Source organism: Herpailurus yagouaroundi, unplaced genomic scaffold, assembly GCF_014898765.1.
Source record: "Herpailurus yagouaroundi ecotype Mexico unplaced genomic scaffold, PumYag 160, whole genome shotgun sequence".
Lineage (NCBI taxonomy): Eukaryota > Metazoa > Chordata > Mammalia > Carnivora > Felidae > Herpailurus > Herpailurus yagouaroundi.
The window spans coordinates 47,049,425-47,067,238 of record NW_024412401.1 but is presented as its reverse complement, the minus strand read 5'-3'; the positions used below and the strand labels follow the sequence as shown (position 1 = coordinate 47,067,238).

General features: G+C 42.4%; 1 protein-coding gene across 2 annotated transcripts in view; it reads left to right on the top strand.

Moving 5' to 3' along the window:
- The first annotated feature begins 1,811 nt into the window (after nt 1-1,811).
- The window catches only part of PSMB7 (proteasome 20S subunit beta 7), a 59,655-nt gene continuing 43,652 nt past the window's right edge, over nt 1,812-17,814 (top strand). For both annotated transcript variants that reach the window (XM_040482286.1, XM_040482285.1), the window contains exons 1-5: nt 1,812-1,929; nt 2,371-2,464; nt 3,191-3,288; nt 4,722-4,862; nt 11,300-11,415. In XM_040482286.1, coding sequence (XP_040338220.1) covers nt 1,868-1,929; nt 2,371-2,464; nt 3,191-3,288; nt 4,722-4,862; nt 11,300-11,415 — 511 coding nt within the window. In that variant the 5' untranslated portion in view covers nt 1,812-1,867. The remainder of the gene's footprint in view (nt 1,930-2,370; nt 2,465-3,190; nt 3,289-4,721; nt 4,863-11,299; nt 11,416-17,814) is intronic.

Genomic DNA, 17,814 nt, shown 5'->3' with positions numbered 1-17,814 from the left:
GCTGACAGCTCAGAGCCTGGAACCTGCTTCGGATTCTGTGTCTCCCTCTCTGCCCCTGCTGATGCTCTGTCTCTCCCTCAAAAATAAAGAAACATTAAAAAAATAAAAAATGTATATAAAAAATAATCTTGGGGTGACAAAATTCAGCCCCTAACATGCGGAGAGGAGGTACATCTGGTTCATCTTGTGTTCATTCCCTTGAGGCTGGGCCCAGGGCAGGAGTGAGAGAGTTTGATGAGTATTGTAGATGCGGGTCTAGGATTATTTCCTGACTCCCACGGCATCCAGGGCATGTCAAACTGTCCTGTCTTGGTCTTATGGTGATGAGTCTCTGTCATCAGGAAATGGACTTCTCTAGAGCGGAGCTCAGATCTTCTCATTTTTGACAATCACCAGAGGATACACTCAGACTTTTTCATCAGTAGATTCCTGTGGAGGTAGGTAGGTGAGGCTTCATTTTCCTAATTCCACACAAAAGGCCCAGAAAAGTAATGAAAGAGAATTCAATCTTTGACAAATATTTATTGAACACACAGTTGTGACAGACTATGTCACTTCATTCCACAGTTACCGAGGCTGTCGCTTACTTGCTATGAAATGAATGTATTAATATTAAGTACTATTTATTGAAAAGCTGCTATATGCCAGGGATACAAGCTTTCCATGTACAATTTTCAATTCTTACAGCAGCCTTTTACAAATCAAAATAAAATTAATCTAACATAAAATGCACCGTGCTGTTCGGTGGTTTTTAGTATATTCCAGTGTCATGTAATCATTACCACAGCCTAATTCCAGAACATTGTCATCACTCCAAAAAGAGACTTTGTGCCTCTCAAACAGTCACTCCCCATTTTCTCCTCCCCCCATTTCCTAGCAACCACTAATCTAGTTTCTCACTGGAAACTAGTGATTTGCCTAGTATGGATTTCAAAGAAATGGAACCATACTACATGTGATTTTTTTGTTTTTGTTTTTGTGCTGAGCTTCTTTCACTTAGTGTAGTATTTTCAAAGTTCATTCCTGTTATAGTATTTATCAATGCTTCATTCCTTTTTATGGCCGAGCAATATTCTGTTGTATGGATGTACCACGTTTTGTTTCCAAATGATGGACATTTGGGTGGTTTCTATTATTCGGCTATTATGAATAATGCTGCTATGAATGTTTGTGTACACATGCTTTTGATTCTCTTGGGTATATACTTCAGAGACAAATTGCTCAGTCTATGTTTAACATTTTGGGCAACCGCTGAACTGCTTCCCACCAGGCGTGTATGAGGGTTCGGGGTTCCCCATAATCCTCGCCAACTTTTGTTATTTTCTGTCTTTTTAATTATAGCTATCCTAGCGGGTGTCCATTGTGGTTTTGGCTTGCATTTCCCTAATGACTGATGATGTTGAGCAACTTCTCATGTGCTTCTTGTTCATTTTCACAGCAGTCTCTTGAGATAGCTGTTATTTCCATTTGGCAGCAGAGGAAAGAGATTCAGAACTGAGAGGACTCGCTCAGTGTAAGGAGGACGTGGCACTGTGCCTGGAACTTGCGTGTGTCTGTGTCCTAAGCCCCCATGGAGTCTGATCAACAGTAGACACAGCTCTTGTGTGGTCAGCAGGAGTCTGGTCTCCCGTGCCACCAACTTGGACAAGTCCTTTCCCGGCCCCCAGCGTTAGTTACTCCTCCGCGCCACTTGGGGCGAAATACTCCAAACACGTCCGGGCTCCTCTAGGAGTCCAGAACTCTAAGATCACTCGCCCAGGCGCGGAGTTTGCTCCGCCCCTTCAGGCCAGGTCGCCGCAGGCGCCGGAAGTGCCCTGCTCTTTTTTGCTAGTTCCCGCCCGTGTTCCGGAAATACTTTCTCGGGAAGATGGCGGCTGTGTCGGTCTATGAGTCCCCGGTCGGAGGTTTCTCTTTTGATAACTGTCGCAGGTGTGGCCATGCCCGGGGCCAGGTTCAGGGCGGGAGTGGGAGTGCGGTGCCGGGGTCGGAGCTGGGCCGCGGTCTGATCTGGGAAGTCCAAATGAAGGGTGAACGGCGGGGCCTGCGGCCTGCGCCCCGCGGCCCGTGTGACTCAGGGGAATGAGAGCCTGAGAGTGGGTTTCTCTCAAAGCCGAGTCTGCCTTTCCGCTTGCCCAGCGCAGCCGGCCAGTCTCCATCTCTGCCTCCTTGGGCGAGATGCGGCCCCTCTCTGACGCTTTGCATGCCGAATAACGCGACACTAGTCCTGATCTTGAGGGGATTCGGTGAACAGAGGGATGGAAAGCGAATAGTAGCTTTTCTCTTCCTGAGTTCCCTATTAGACATTCTTCGTGCCAGTGCGGCGCAAGGTGGTCCTGCCCTTCGACGCTTTATTCTCTGCTTTGCTTTCAGAAATGCCGTCTTGGAAGCTGATTTTGCGAAGAAAGGGTACAAGCTTCCAACGGCCCGGAAGACTGGCACGACCATCGCGGGGGTGGTCTATAAGGTGAGCAGGGATAGGCCGGCAGCAGCAGCAGTGACAGCTGATTACGGGATGCAGGCCACTTGGCCTCCTTTCGCTTCTCTGGGCTCTGTCAAGAAGGGTGCATATCTCAAAGAACGTCAGGAAAAGGGCCTTTGGGATTTGTCGGGAGGTTTTGTGGGTTTATCAACAGTTTATATTCTTTTCTCACTTTGCAGAATTTTTGACAGGAGACCAATACTTTTCTGTCTTAACGTACTGTTTTGGGAAGCAGGGTGATATAATGGGAGAATACAAGATTTCTGGTCAGACAGGTGTATGTAGCCATTTAACTTTGATGCTGCTTCCAACTTTGGGCAAGTCACTTCTCACAGCCACGCTTTCCTGCCCATCAAATGAACAGAGTAACTCCTGCCTTAAATTGTTGAAAGGTCGAAAGAGAGAATGGTTATCGTGGTTAAAGGTAAAGGGTGGCATATTTTATTTTATTTTATTTTTTGAACTTTATTTATTTTGAGAGAGAGAGAGCGAGCTTACGCACATGCGTGAGCAAGGGAGGGGCAGAGAGAGAAGGAGAGAATCCCAAGCAGGCTCCATGCTGTCAGTGCAGAGCCGGACTTGGGGCTCCATCTCACCAACCCCTCAAGGGTTTGGGGGAAGCAGGGGATGGCTAACATTGTTTTCCCTAGAGTAGAGAGGTGGGGGTTTGTATATGTGAACTTGTTTTAAAATATATGTTTTTAAAAATAGGATGGCATAGTTCTTGGAGCAGATACAAGGGCAACTGAAGGGATGGTTGTTGCTGACAAGAACTGTTCAAAAATACACTTCATATCTCCTAACATTTAGTAAGTATCAGTTAGTTTGAATAGCTCTTATATTTTCAAACTTGCCAGAGCCAACATGGAATTTACTGTGTTCCTTACTAAAACCTGTTGTTTATCTTGTATTTTCTTTTTATCTCCCTTAAATGGTATTTTCATCTGCCTGTCACCTGAGCTGGTTATCCTCACATTCTCTCTTTGCTTTAGTCTTTAATTCGGTTGGTCCCAGTTCTGTTTCAGCTGTTCCGTCTGCTAAAGCCTTAGTTCATATGCTTGTTTCTCAGCTGGACTATTGCATTTGTCATTTATCTGTTTGTTTGTTTGTTTGTTTATAGCAGATTAAAACCCCCAAATCGTTTTTTACCTTGAGAGAGAGCTCAGGGTAGGGGCAGAGAGAGAGAATCCCAAGCAGGCTGTGCAGGGTCAGTGCAGAGCTTGTTGTAGGACTTGAACTCACAAACCATGAGATCATGACCTGAGCCGAAGTCAGCTGCTTAGCTGGCTGAGCCACTCGGGTGCCCCTGCATTTGTCATTTAAATGGCCTCTTTGCCTTTGGTCTCTTTATTATCTGTTCTTTTGCCATATTGAAGTTTGTAAAACACAGATCTGATTATGTCCTTTTCTTCTTTAAAAACATTTCAAGAGACTTTTCACATTTCCACACTGCTTTCAGAATAAAATTGAAACTCTGTAGCATGATATTTAAGATCTTGCACAATGTCACAAAAATTTACCTTTTCAGCATATTTCGCTGCCATTGTCTTGTGTTCCAGTTACAGCCAGACCGTCCCTGTTCGCTTCATCTCTAAGCTCTTTCACCTTTGCTTTTGCCAGTCCCTCTGCTTAGAATTGCCCTTTCCTCTTGTTTTTGCAGTGTTTCTTATATGATCCTTTCAAATCCAGCTCATATGAAACCTCTTCTCAAAGATCAGAATTAATTGCTCTCTCCTCCAGTTTCCCGTAGCATTTTGTGCTAATGCTAATATATCGTATTATATAAGGTATTATAAATTTTGCCTACTTTTGTTTCCTGCACTCAACTTTGCAATCAAGTACTAGGACTGTTTCATATTTTCTTTATTCTCAGCACTTTGGAATGGCTGGTACCTGGTGGTAAATGCTTGGTGAATGTTAAATTTTAAGGTTTTTAATATGTCTTGCTCTTTGGTACAACTCAGATATGTTTTTAGGAGTAGTAAAATGCTCAGTCTGGTAAGAGCACAGAAGCTAATGATTTGCAATGTTCTGTTGAGGCACAGAAAATATATTTGCATATAACAAGATGAGTGTTCTCAGTTTCACGTTTATGTAAGATTAGAGTAGTTAACAGTGCAGAATATGTGCAAAAACATCTCTCTGTGTGCCTAAACTTGATGGAAGTTATCCAAGAAGCTCCACTTCTAATTGAGCCCTTTGGTAATTGAATTTCATCTAAGTTTCTAATTGTATTTTTTAGTTGTTGTGGTGCTGGGACAGCTGCAGACACAGACATGACAACCCAGCTCATTTCTTCCAATTTGGAGCTCCACTCTCTCTCCACTGGCCGCCTTCCCAGGGTTGTGACGGCCAATCGGATGCTGAAGCAGATGCTTTTCAGGTAAGATTCCAGGATAGGGGTTTCTATAGCATCTTTTTCTTATGTCTTAGGTTTTTGGCATCTGGGAACCTAGAAACTACAGAAAAAGCATTCAGGTATACACATTTTATTCTAGAAATCAGTTGTTAACCATTTTAATTTCAGAAGGCTTTTGATTATGTATTTGAATTTATGGGGTCTGTTTTTTTCCCCCATGAAGGTAACACATATGACCAACCAAGTCATTTCCTGAGGCATAGGGTATTACTGGATTACAAACAGTTCTCTTTTGTTTATAGAAAGAAAGTTACCTTTGAGTTCATCTTGTGAACACAGACACAGACAGTTGGTTTTTTTCTCTCTCTTGTAGGGACAAAGTAGCAGTGAAATAAAAAATTGTATTTGTAGTTGGCTGTGAGTGGGTATAATAATATTAATATTAACCCACATTTACCTGTCTCTTTTTGCTGGGTCCTGTGCTTCGTGCTTTATGCACGATCTCCTTTTATCCTTGGAACTCTGAGATAGGGACTGTTAACATCAATATTTAAGTGAAACTGAGGCTTACAGAAGTATAGTCACTTGCCTGATCTGACCTTCATGCCATGCTGACTCCCACCCACAGCTCCTCTCAGTTTTGTCTCCTTTTTTTCCTTAATCACATCATCACTTTACGTTTGTGTAGGTCTCCTGGTTTTCAAATCCTAAGTCTCTTTTCTCATTTGCTTCTCATTTGCTCCTTGTAAAGAGAAGAGAGACCGTGTATTAGAGCAGAGCTTGGAAACAGCCTGAGCATTTAGTCATGGGTTAGAATACCAGCTTCTCTTTTGGAGACCTGCATTACCTTTAATAGATTCTCTCTTTCTCTTTCTCTCTCTCTCTTTTTTTTTTTCTTTTTGAAGTTGATCAGAGGCCTTTATTATTCTGGTCCTCCTCATTCATTAAGCAGCTTACAAAAAACATTTTCTTTATCTCTGTTCCTAGCAGCAGCAGCTGTATCGAGGCCTGCAAGATTAAAGGGAAGCAGGAATAGAAAGCAAAGATTGTAAGCTGCCAGCACACAGGCCATGTTCTGCTTGTAGAGAAATTATATTTGGGTCACAGTGTCTTTAAAATTATAGTGGTCAAGGGGCGCCTGGGTGGCGCAGTCGGTTAAGCGTCCGACTTCAGCCAGGTCACGATCTCGCGGTCCGTGAGTTTGAGCCCCCCGTCAGGCTCTGGGCTGATGGCTCAGAGCCTGGAGCCTGTTTCCGATTCTGTGTCTCCCTCTCTCTCTGCCTCTCCCCCGTTCATGCTCTGTCTCTCTCTGTCCCAAAAATAAATAAATGTTGAAAAAAAAAATAAAAAAAAAATTATAGTGGTCAATAAATCTAAATTGGGGAGATTGGAATTAAAAATCTGGATTTCTGGCTTTTTTAAAAAATTTTTATTTTTTCTGGCTTCTTTTGAAAAAATTGAGAAAGAGGGTGGGATGATAGGTGGCAGTAATCTTCTGGAACTGAGTGGCAGATGTTGCCTTTAGAAGTGGGAGAAGTGCTGTGGTCTGTTGGTCCTTGCCTGGTTTCACTTCCTGCTTGCCTGGCCCTTGCCTTCCTGTGAACTTGTGGGTCTTTGTCTGTGAGTCTAGCATGGCCCTGCGCTCTCAGCACGTGGCTGTGAGGCACAGCATAGCTGTGTAGCAAGGGCTGTGGCATAGTTCCCATTTTACAGGTGGGAAGACCAGGACTTAGAAGTTTATGGGTAGGAAGTCTAGTCGTATCTACCTAATCCGTGCTCTGGCTGTACTGAGCCCTTATGTCAGTGATTTCCTTTTGTTTATGTCCATGGTCATCGTTGTAATCCTGGAGAATTACCGCTTATCAAATAAATTTTCCCAGGACAGTGGTGAGAACTTGTTAAAGCACATCTGTTATCAAGAGTTCTGAAGACCTTTGTGATTTTGAGTTTAAATTTAAAGCTCCCTCTGGTGGTTTGTGTGGTGCATTACATTTAAAACAATTTTTAAACTTGTAAAATTGCAGTTAATAGCAAATGTTCAAGATTCTTTCCAGTCATCTCGCTAAACCTAGCAGATGTTTCTGTTAATCTCTTTAGAGTGTTTTAGGAATTCTAAATTCACTTTTTTCAATGTTTTAATGTTTTTAGTTACTTTGCAAAATTTGCAAAATTTTAGTTACTTTGCACAAATTAAATTTTACCAAAGTTTTGAGAGGAACATTTAAAAATTTAACCAGGATGCTTGTGGTTCATTATATCTTCTAACATTTTTGTTGAGTTACATAAAATGAGTTACAAAAAATAAAGTGGTATAAGGGGATTTGACTTTAGAGGTTTTGGTTCAGGTCTCATCTAAAGCACTTAGAGTTGTGTGACCTTGGGCTGTTCATCTGAGCTTTCTTAACCTCATTTTCTTCCTCAGTAAAACGAGGATAATAGTTTCTGACTCTGACTTGAGGAGGAAATGAATAAAGAAGCAAGGCTTACAATAATGCCTAGTACAGGGCCTGATGCACCGTTAGATCCCCATAAAATTCAGAGGCTGAGAAAGAGAACAAGATGTAGTCAAGGTGCTATTACTGTTCTGTTTTTCCCAGAGTGACCCATTTCTGTGTAGGTGAGTTGGTGAAGAAAGGGGGTTTGATAAATAGAAGTGGACATCTTTTCCCTCATTTAAGCAGTTTTTTTATTTTACTTGTATGATGGCTGGATATATTGCTGTTCTTTCTGAGCATGAGCCTCCTAGTTGAATCTAATAGAAGTCTTTGTGGTTCTGTATTCTAGAAACTCTTTGAATATATAGAGACTCTTTTATTTATTATATTAGTGGTGCTTTTTTTTCTTAGGAAAGAATAAATATACATTGTAAAAAGGTTGGAAAATACTGAAAAGCCCAAAGGAAAAAATAAAGATTTTACAATTCAGGGAGAATCATGTTTTGGTTGGGTGTGTGTACTCCCACTCTTTTAAGTTGTTTGTTCACCCATTCATTTGTTCCTTCTTTGCTTCCTTCCTTATTACTAGTGTGTGTTCACAGTAAAACTTAAGACAGAAGATAAGAGATAAACTAAAAATACAAAAATTATCTGAGTTCCTACTACCCATAAGCAATTGGTGCTAGCAGGTCACTGTATGCCTTTCAAGCTTTTTTTCCATTTACTAATACATATTTTGTTCCATAAAAATGGGATCATAGTTGTATATTCTATCCTAGAATACAACCTAATCTTCCCATCTGCCAGTTCATGTTGCATAGTTTCCATTTGGAGCATTTCAAAATGAGTATCACCTTTGAAACAATTTTTGTAAAAGTAACATGCGATGATTATAAAAAATTCCTACAGTGGAAATGTGAAAAGAAGGAAGTAAATGTTACGTGATGTTTTGTTACTTAGACACAGATATTGTAAACCTTTGAGAATTATTTCTTCCAGACGTTTTATACTGTTGCTTATGTGCTCACTTATTACCAAAATGGACTCCTGTGTGTGGTTTTGTAACTGACCTGTTCTCATAATAGTATATCGTGATTGCTGTTCCCAGTAGTAGAACGGTTTTTACCTTGAGCCCACAGAGGTGTTCTGGAGACCTGTAACCCTCCCAAAACAGTAGAACCTGTGTGTACATTGTTATGGGGCCAGGGTTCCACAATATGAATCCGTTTTTCAAAGGGGTCTATGACCCATCAGTATTAACTTTTGGTGGTATCGCAGTATTCCATTCTCTAGATGTGCCATAATTTAACCAGTTTTTGAATTTTAACAATATTGCTCGTTTTAAGGTAGTCCATGAACCTTTGAAACATAGAACCTTTAGGTACTTACTTGTGTGATTGATTTCTCAGGCTGTATTCTAAAGTAAATTCCTAGAAGTGGATTATTGAGTCAAAGGTATGCATGTTGAACATTTTGATACATACTGCCAAAACCACCCTTTGGAAAGGTTGTACTAAGTTGCACTACCATCAGTAGTGTAGGAGAAATAGCCAAACTATGGAAAGAGCCCAAATGTCCATTGACTGATGAATGGATAAAGAAGATGTGGTATATATGTTCAATGGAATATTACTCAGCCATCAAAAAGAATGAAACCTTGCCATTGAAATCTTGCAACCACGTGGATGGAGCTAGAATGTATTATGCTAAGTGAAATAAGTCGGTTAGAGAAAGGCGGATACCATATAATTTCACTCGTGGAATTTAAGAAACAAAACAGGTGAACATAAGGGAAGGAAGATAAGAGAGTTGGAAGCAAACCTTAGGAGACTTTTTTTTTTTTTTTTTTTTATGTTTGTTTGTTTTGGGGAGTGGGGAGGGACAGAGAGATGGAGACACAGAATCCAAATCAGGTTCCAGGCTCTGATCTGTCAGCACAGAGCCCGATGCGGGGCTCAAACTCACAGACTATGAGATCATAACCTGAGCCTAAGTTGGTCGCTTAACCAACTGAGCCACCCAGGCGCCCCAAGAGACTTTTAACTATAGAGAACAAACTGAAGGTTGGTGAAAGGAGATAGGTGGGGGATGGGCTAGATGGGTGATGAGTATTAAGGAGGGCACTTGTGATGGGCACTCGGTGTTATATGTAAGCGATGAATCACTAAATTGCACACCCTGAAACCAGTTTTACTGTATATGTTAACTAGAATTTAAATAAAAACTTGAAATTAACAAAAATAGTGTATGAGAAAACGTCACACAGATCTGGATCGTGTAGTGCTCTGTTGCATAGCTATATATATCAGTTTGTTTAGCTAGTTCTGTTTCCGCTTTTTTGGCATCATAAACTGTTGCAGTAAACATCCTTGTGCATTTATTTCTGTGTATCTGTCTTAGTATATCCTTAGAATTTGGTTCCTGGAAGTAGCGTTTCTGGGTCAGTTTTTGAGGATTACAATAACTTGCCAAAGTATTTTAGATTCTTTTAAAGACATCAGACAGAGGTTATATTTAGCTTGGAAGGGAACTAACTGATTCTTGTTGACTTTATGTAAACACTGTGTCTGGTAGGCAGTTGGGGTAGTGGGTCAGGCACTGGACCTTGCTGGGGGTGGTGGGTCTGGTAATTCCCCTTCCTTATCCCAGAGCCCAGAGAGCTAGTCTTGACCCTGCTATTACCTCATGTGGCTTAGGACTTGTTTCTTTTCCTCTGCCTGGGCCTCTGTTTTAAAATCCTTTCCTACTCTTTAATTTTTCACTTCTAACTGGAAGATTCTTTTTTTTTTTTTTTTTTAAGATTTTATTTCTTTAATTTCTATACCTAGTGATCAAGATCAGGAGTCACACGCTGTACCAGGCACTCCTGGAAGATTCTTTCTGAAAGAACAGTTTGGTAGTCAGGCATGGGGGAAATATTGGACTTGCCTATTCTGGTTACCTAGAGCACTTCGTGATGAGTAGTTATGTCTCAGACAGTCTATAGTTAGGGCTTTGATTGGTTCTTGTGTTTATTTGTATCAGTTTTAACAATTATATCATTAGGCAAATTCAGCATGTGCTCATTTTTCTTCCCAAAGAGCTAAAGGCACATAGTGGAGGGCTTTAAATCTAGCACATTTATCTAGCATAGCAATTCTAATGGTAAAAAATGGAACAAATACAGGGAAAGCAATCTGTAGAGGTAGAAAACCAACCAGATAAAGGACACAGAGGAGGAGATAAGTGCACAATTACACGGAGGTAGGGTGGGGTGGGAAAGGTATCCCCCGCCATGTTCCTGAAGAGGCAGGCGTAGCTTCATCCTGTGGGCAGCGGCAGTGGGTTTTATAGGGTATTGTGGAGTTATTCCGCCGTTCACTTCCATGTATGATGAAATATTTTTCTCTTACCCAATATGAGCTTATATTGTATTACTATATACAATTGTATATAGTATATATATTGTATATATTGTATATATACTATATACAATACTAAATACAATATATATTGTATTTGTGGGTTTATTCAAAAGAGAAGGTGTTTTGACATGAGCCATCTTCCTGTGAGGCTGCGGTGAGGTGAGGTTGAGAATTTGAACAGCTTGAGTTTAGCTGCTCCTCAGAGTTCACTTTGAAAGTAGCTTATCTGCTAATCACTGCGAGGTGTGATGGGAAGGGTGCCGATAAATTTTGGAGTAAGTCAAGCTTGGCTCTGAGAGATTGGGCTGGCACTTAAGGTCTTTGGGTTCGTTTTCTCTTCTTTTAAAGTGAGAATGATCCTCTTTTAAAGGGAGTTCTGTGTCTAAGGAAATAGGCACGTTGGAGGGCCTCACACAATTGAGTCTATATGGGCTGATAGTGGTGTTCCAACTCCTGTTCCTTCAGTCCACATTTTGTTCCCATCAAACAGTAACCACTTAATGAAACAGTAGCAGTGTAAGAAAGCCTTTTGTTGTCTGACTTCTCATACAGCTTTTGGGTAAGTTACAGTGATGCATTGTAGACTCATTTTTTTTTTTCTTATACATACTCTGATCACCAGGTATCAAGGTTACATTGGTGCAGCCCTAGTTTTGGGGGGAGTAGATGTTACTGGACCTCACCTCTACAGCATCTATCCTCATGGATCAACTGATAAGTTGCCTTATGTCACGATGGGTGAGTGTAACATTTCCGTGATGTTTCAGAATCCTCTTATTTGCCAAGGTGGTCTCTTAAAGAGCTGGGCTATTTCCCATTAGAGGAGCCAGGGCAATATAGTGCTTTGATTCATTCTGCAACATTTATTGAGTTCCTCCTATGGGTTAGGCCCTGTTCTAGGTGCTTGGGATATAGCAGTGAACACAAGTTAAAGATTCTTGCTTGCAAGGAGTTTGTATTTTAGTGGGGGTAGACAGACAGTAACAACAACTGTTATGAATATATTAATATTTTAGAAAGTGATAAATACTGGGAGAAAGTTATGCAGGTGATTCTGTACTACAGTTACACAAGATACTACCTTTGGGGGAAACTGGGTCGAGGCCGTATAGAAACCCAGTGTATTATTTCTTATATCCGCATGTGAATTTACCATCATCTCAAAACAAAAGGTAAAAAAAATTAATGCAGGGTAAGGGGGCTTTGGAGTGTGGGAGTGGAAGTCAGAATATAGTATTAAATCGAACAAAGTAGGCCTCAGGGTCAGGTTTCAGCGGAGAGAAGTTAGAGTGGAAGCCTCGTGGTGGGAACACGTCTAGTACATGCATTGACTTTTTTTTTTAAGCGAGGGTGACTGGGGCCTCTCTTAATTTCTGAGAGATCAGAGACATTTAATTCCTCTCTGAACCTTGATTTCCTCACCTGTGAAATGGTATCAATAATATCTGCCATATACACCAGGTTGTAAGGATTAGAAGTAATGTATATAAAGCATCTGGTCAAATGCCTGGTCTATAATAGTGGTTACTCTTTTCAGACTAGCTTTCTACATTTGTATTTAGCTCTAAAGGCTAGTCAAGAGTATTTTTTTTTTTTTTAACGTTTATTCATTTTTGAGAGACACAGAGCACTAGTGGGGGAGGAGCAGAGAGAGAGGGAGACACAGACTCCGAAGCAGGCTCCAGGCTCTGAGCTGTCAGCACAGAGACCGACACGGGGCTTGAACCCACAAACTGTGAGATCATGACCTGAGCTGAAGTCAGACGCTTAACCGACTGAGCCACCCAGGCGCCCAAGAGTAATTTTTTCTTTTTTTTTTTAAATTTTTTTTTTTCAACGTTTATTTATTTTTGGGACAGAGAGAGACAGAACATGAACGGGGGAGGGTCAGAGAGAGAGGGAGACACAGAATCGGAAACAGGCTCCAGGCTCTGAGCCATCAGCCCAGAGCCTGACGCGGGGCTCGAACTCACGGACCGCGAGATCGTGACCTGGCTGAAGTCAGACGCTTAACCGACTGCGCCACCCAGGCGCCCCTAGTTTTTGCTTTTAATGATCACACACACGTGCGTGCACACACTTACACACAAAGGAGTGATAAAATTGGGATTTTCAAATTACGACTTTTATGTTAAATTTCTGAGTCAAATTGTGTAGGTGCAGAAATTTGAACAGGTCATGTGTAGCTGGTATTTTTCCAGCTGTTGTTTACCTCTTATGTTTTTTGTCTTGGTATCTTGGCTCTGAAGAGCTAGGAGAACTGCCTTGAATAGTTTGGAAATTGCCAGTTTGAGACCTTGCTATTCCATCGTGCTCTCTAGCCTCTTAGAAGGTTTTTAGACAACAGATGTTCCCTGTTTGCTGGGGAGAATGATTTACCCCCAGATACCATCCGGGCGAGTCTTTGTAATTATTTTAAAATGAAGATACTTACAGGGGCGCCTGGGTGGCGCAGTCGGTTAAGCGTCCGACTTCAGCCAGGTCACGATCTCGCGGTCCCTGAGTTCGGGCCCCGCGTCGGGCTCTGGGCTGATGGCTCAGAGCCTGGAGCCTGTTTCCGATTCTGTGTCTCCCTCTCTCTCTGCCCCTCCCCCATTCATGCTCTGTCTTTCTCTGTCCCCAAAATAAATAAATGTTGAAAAAAAAAATTAAAAAAAAAAAAAATAAAATGAAGATACTTACAGTAATTTTAGAATTGTTCGGAACTGCTTTATTCAAATATATTTGTTATCTCCATCAAAGTACTGTTTTTATTTCTCCCTGTTTGATTGATGCCCTTAAATGGTGGTAAAGATGAATTAGCTCTTTCTCTTAAGTAGTTGCTTTTCTTCTTTTTTTTAACTGTAAAAGAATTTCACACTTGGAGAAAAGTAACAGTAATGTACAATGGACAGTCATATGTACTCTTTACTCATGTGTCAGTTAACACTTTAGGACACTTGTTCTCGCTTTCTCAGACCTTATTACCGTTAACTTTTTGTGTGGAGTCATTTGAGAGTAAGTAGCGGACACCATTATCCATCTCTGAATCCTTTGCCTTGTTCTCCTACGTTACCTTGATAAAATCATCACAGTCAGGAAATTTAACGTTGTTACAAAGCAGGTTCAGTTTTAAGCTGGGAAAATTGGTTTCTTTTGCTTTTGAACTGTAGTAACTTGTCTTCTGAGCCCAATCCCGAATTCAGGAAAAGTTGTTGAAAGTGAGCAGTCAGGCGGTTGTGCCGCATGTACTCTCCCTCCCGGTCGACAGTGAACTTGCTCTTCCAAGTCTAGCGTGTCTCCAGGGTGATGCTCCTCAGCCTGAACTCAACGTGGCCTACTTCTGTTGAGAGATCTTTGCTCTATAGTCTGCTTTTGCTACCGTGAAAGACCAGGTTAAGGAGCAGACATTTGTAACATCTGATGAATACACGAGTAAATGATTACTTTGAGCTGCAGTTTGTTCATCTGTTCATTTATGTGCCAACTATTTCTTGCCTTCTCTGTCTAGGCACTGTGGCTGGCTCCACAGATAGAGATGAACGCGTGGATCTTTGCCCTCGATATAGTCGCAGTGTAGTGAGGGAACCAGATGTATGAACTGACAAGGGCAGTAGGTAGCAAGGCCAGTGGAGGCCCGAGGGAGAAGGGATCACATGGAAATGGGAGGATCTCAGGAAAAGCTTTGCTTCACATGAACAGAATCTTAAAAGAAGCATAAGTTACCTTCATTCATCTATCAGATACTTACTTAGCACTCACGGTGTGCTGGGCACTGTGCTAGGTGCGGGAATACAGTGGTCAGCACAGCACCTGCCCTCAGAGCTTCGAGCCTCATGTGGGAGACAGGAATTTAAAAAGTAAGTACACATTCATCTGAAAGAATGCGCTGTGCTAAGTGCCCTGGAGGAAAAGAACAGTAATATGAGAAAGTAACAGGCAGGAATATGTGGATAATGGCTGTTTGGGAGGTCCTTACTGAGCAAGTGACATTAAAACATTTTCTAATGATAGTAATTTACGAACATGACAAAACATTCAAGTGGGAATATTACATGAAAAATAAGTGTGTTTCGTATTCCTCCTCCAAAGTAACCACGTTTAAGGTTTTTTTGGTGTTTTTTTTCCAGATAATGTTTTATGAAACCGCTTCATGTATCTGTATCAGTCTGTCACTATTAAAGATACACAAATGAAGTCATACCAAACACACTGTTCCCTTACTGTTAACTTGTTTTGGAGAGGTTCTTTATCAGCACAAAAGTTCTTTATCATGTAGATCTGTATCACAATGACAACTGCATAGAAATGCATTATATGGCTGTATCAGTACTTAACCTATTCTATTGATGCATATTTCTGTACTTCAGATCAATTCCTAGCAGTGGAATTTCAGGATGAGGGTATGTGTATGTATTGTTCCTGGTCCTCTGTGGCAAGCGACAGAATTACTGGATCATTTAAGGAAAAGAGAAATATGTTGGAAAGGATAGTAGGTGGCTCATGGAATAGCTGGGAGGGCAGGAGCTGGATGTGGGGCCGCGAGCAGTGTCAGAAATCCTTCTGTGGCATAGGCTGCCGCAGGCGAGCACAGAGTGCTCCAGACCGTGCTGGGGCCACAGGTGCTGCTGGGGCCTGGCTCAGCCTCCCTGACTCTTCTGGAACGGATTCTTCCTGACATCCCTTTCACCACTGCCGGAGAGTTCCTTATTGGCTGGGGGGGGGGGCCCCCCCCAGAGGGCGGGCAGGGATGCTTCTAATTGGTGAAGTTTGGTCACTCGCTCCTAAGGGGGTGGGGTTCCCCAGAATAGGAAGGGAGTCATACTATACACACTGCCACCGATCAGCCCAACAAAGTGGCAAAGGGCCATATAGCTCATTCTGCTTTTTGAGAGCTGTTGCCAAATTGCCCTCCGAAAAGATTGTACTAGTTTATATTCCCACCAAGAGAATGAGATTGCCGTTCTCTTAACAACCTTACCAACACTGGGTATTTGTGCCAGTCTGATGGGTGAAAGATGGGAAGACGTAGCACGTAAGTAGAGACCTGAATGGTAAGTAGAAATTTGCCAGGAATTCCTGCCCTGCTCCTTGTCCCCAAGGAGAGACTTCAGGCCCTGTGTGCACTAGGGACCTGTACGGTCGAGGAACTAAAGGGCCAGAGTTTGCTGGACCGGTGAGACAAGTGCTCTGGGTGGGGGGAGTGCTCAATGCAGGGGGCAGAGCTGAAGCTAAGACCTTCTGGAAGGTGGAGTAGAGGTATGACTAGAAAGCTAGGCCCAAGAGGGTCTCAGTGATAGAGGCCAAGTTGTTTGGCTTTTGTCCTGGAGGTTCCCATCTAAAGTTTTCACGCCAGAGAAGGATGGGATAAGGTTTGCTTGTTAGAGCAGTCTTACGGCTGTCGGAAGGAGGATTGGCATGAGGGAGTCTGAGGCAGAGATGGAGATTGTGTCTGGCCAGAAATATTGAAGGTGTGGCGGGGTTTGGTGACAGTAGCGGTGGCCACTGTCTTTACAGCGAGCCCTTGGTAACCAGCTGACCATTAGACCAGATCGCAGGCGTCTGGCTTCCATCCTCTCCTGACTTCTCAATGCCGGTTCCTTCCTGGTTCTTGACTGCAGTGGCGCAGTTAGCTCCTTCACCTGGGGTCACCTCCCTTCCAGTTGGGCTGTAGGCCCCTTTTCCTGTCTCGTTTCCTGTTCCTCCTCTACCTGTCCCCTAGGCCTTTGTTGTAACAGAGGCACCTTGTACCTCTCGCCCTCCCCTGGGCTGGCTCCTACACCCCGCTGTTGTAGTGCTGCCTTCCTTCCGAAAGGCCTTTTCTGCCCCCAGTGTTTCTGCTGCTCATCTGGGGTCTAGCCCAGAAGCCAGTCCCTCGTGACAGTGCCAGGCTGGGTTAGCAGGTCCCTCTCGGGGCATTCCAGGATTCCCACCTTGTCTGGTCGGCCCAGCTCTTATGCCTTCCGCGCATGCGAATGTTTGGCGAATGTTTGAAATCTCTCAGAGCATAGAATCTGTCTTGCCTCCAGTGCCCCAGAGTCCTGTGTGACTCAGTGAATATTCGATGGCGAAATAATTTTCTGATTCGCTAACTGGCTTGTGTCAAAGAGTATCTGAAACTTAGCGTTAGAAACCTTAGCTGCTCGTTATTTTTGATGAACAGTTTCCAGTACTCTTGGAATGGAGTTGATTTATGATTTAGGTTGTGGTGCATATGGGGGGCCTGAGGTCCGCTGTGAGAGAATGGCACAAAGCATTGGGGTAAGGTTTTTTTTTTTTTTTTTTCCTTTAAAACTCAATATCATTTCACATTTAAAGCATCTTTGTGCCAGAGTCTCCTAGCGCTCTAGTGCTGTCACATTATTTTCAGTTAAAATTCTATGCGAGGGATGCTGCAATATGCTGTTTTATTGACGAGAGGCCTGAACTCAGATTAAGTGGTAACTTGCTTGTTATTGCGGCAAAGCTGGGATCTGGACTCTTCCGGCTCAGGCAGCCCTGGTACAACACGGCTGCTTTGATTTTACCTCTTACAGATGTTACTTCATTAAGCTATTAAGCCTTGCTTCTGAATACTGAAAATACCTCTACAGATTCCCAAAGGGCATTTATTTGTTTTGCCTATTTTCGACTGCCTGTGTGCGGATTTTCTATCCTGCATATTAAAAACGGTATTTGCTGAAACCACTTTGTAGTATCAAAGGAAAAATTTAAAAATTACACAGTTTTACCATCCAAGACAGCATGCTTTTTATTTTTTTGATTTTTATTTTTTCCAATCCAAGTCCGTTGTGAAGAGGAATGCTTTAGCAGAGAATATAAAATAAAACATAGTTTTTGTACTGCCCTGGCTTGGTGTTTGTCATTTTTTAAGTTGCTTTTAGCCATCGTTCCTTTTGGAGCAGGGCTGGCTCGCGTCTCTCCCTATGGCGATGGCAGGTGCGGCACTGCCTTTCTTCCTGACCAGCCAGTTCTTCTGGCTTCCAGTCGTTGCTGTCATCTTCCCTCCCTCCCTTCTCCTTTCCTTAGGTCTTTTTTTTTTTTTTTTTTTTTTTTTTGGGGGGGGGGGGGGGGATTTTGAGGGGAAAACCCCGCAATGGCCAAAAATTGGTGGGTAGTGTTTTAGTTTGTGTCACACCTGCCAACTCCAAAGCAGGG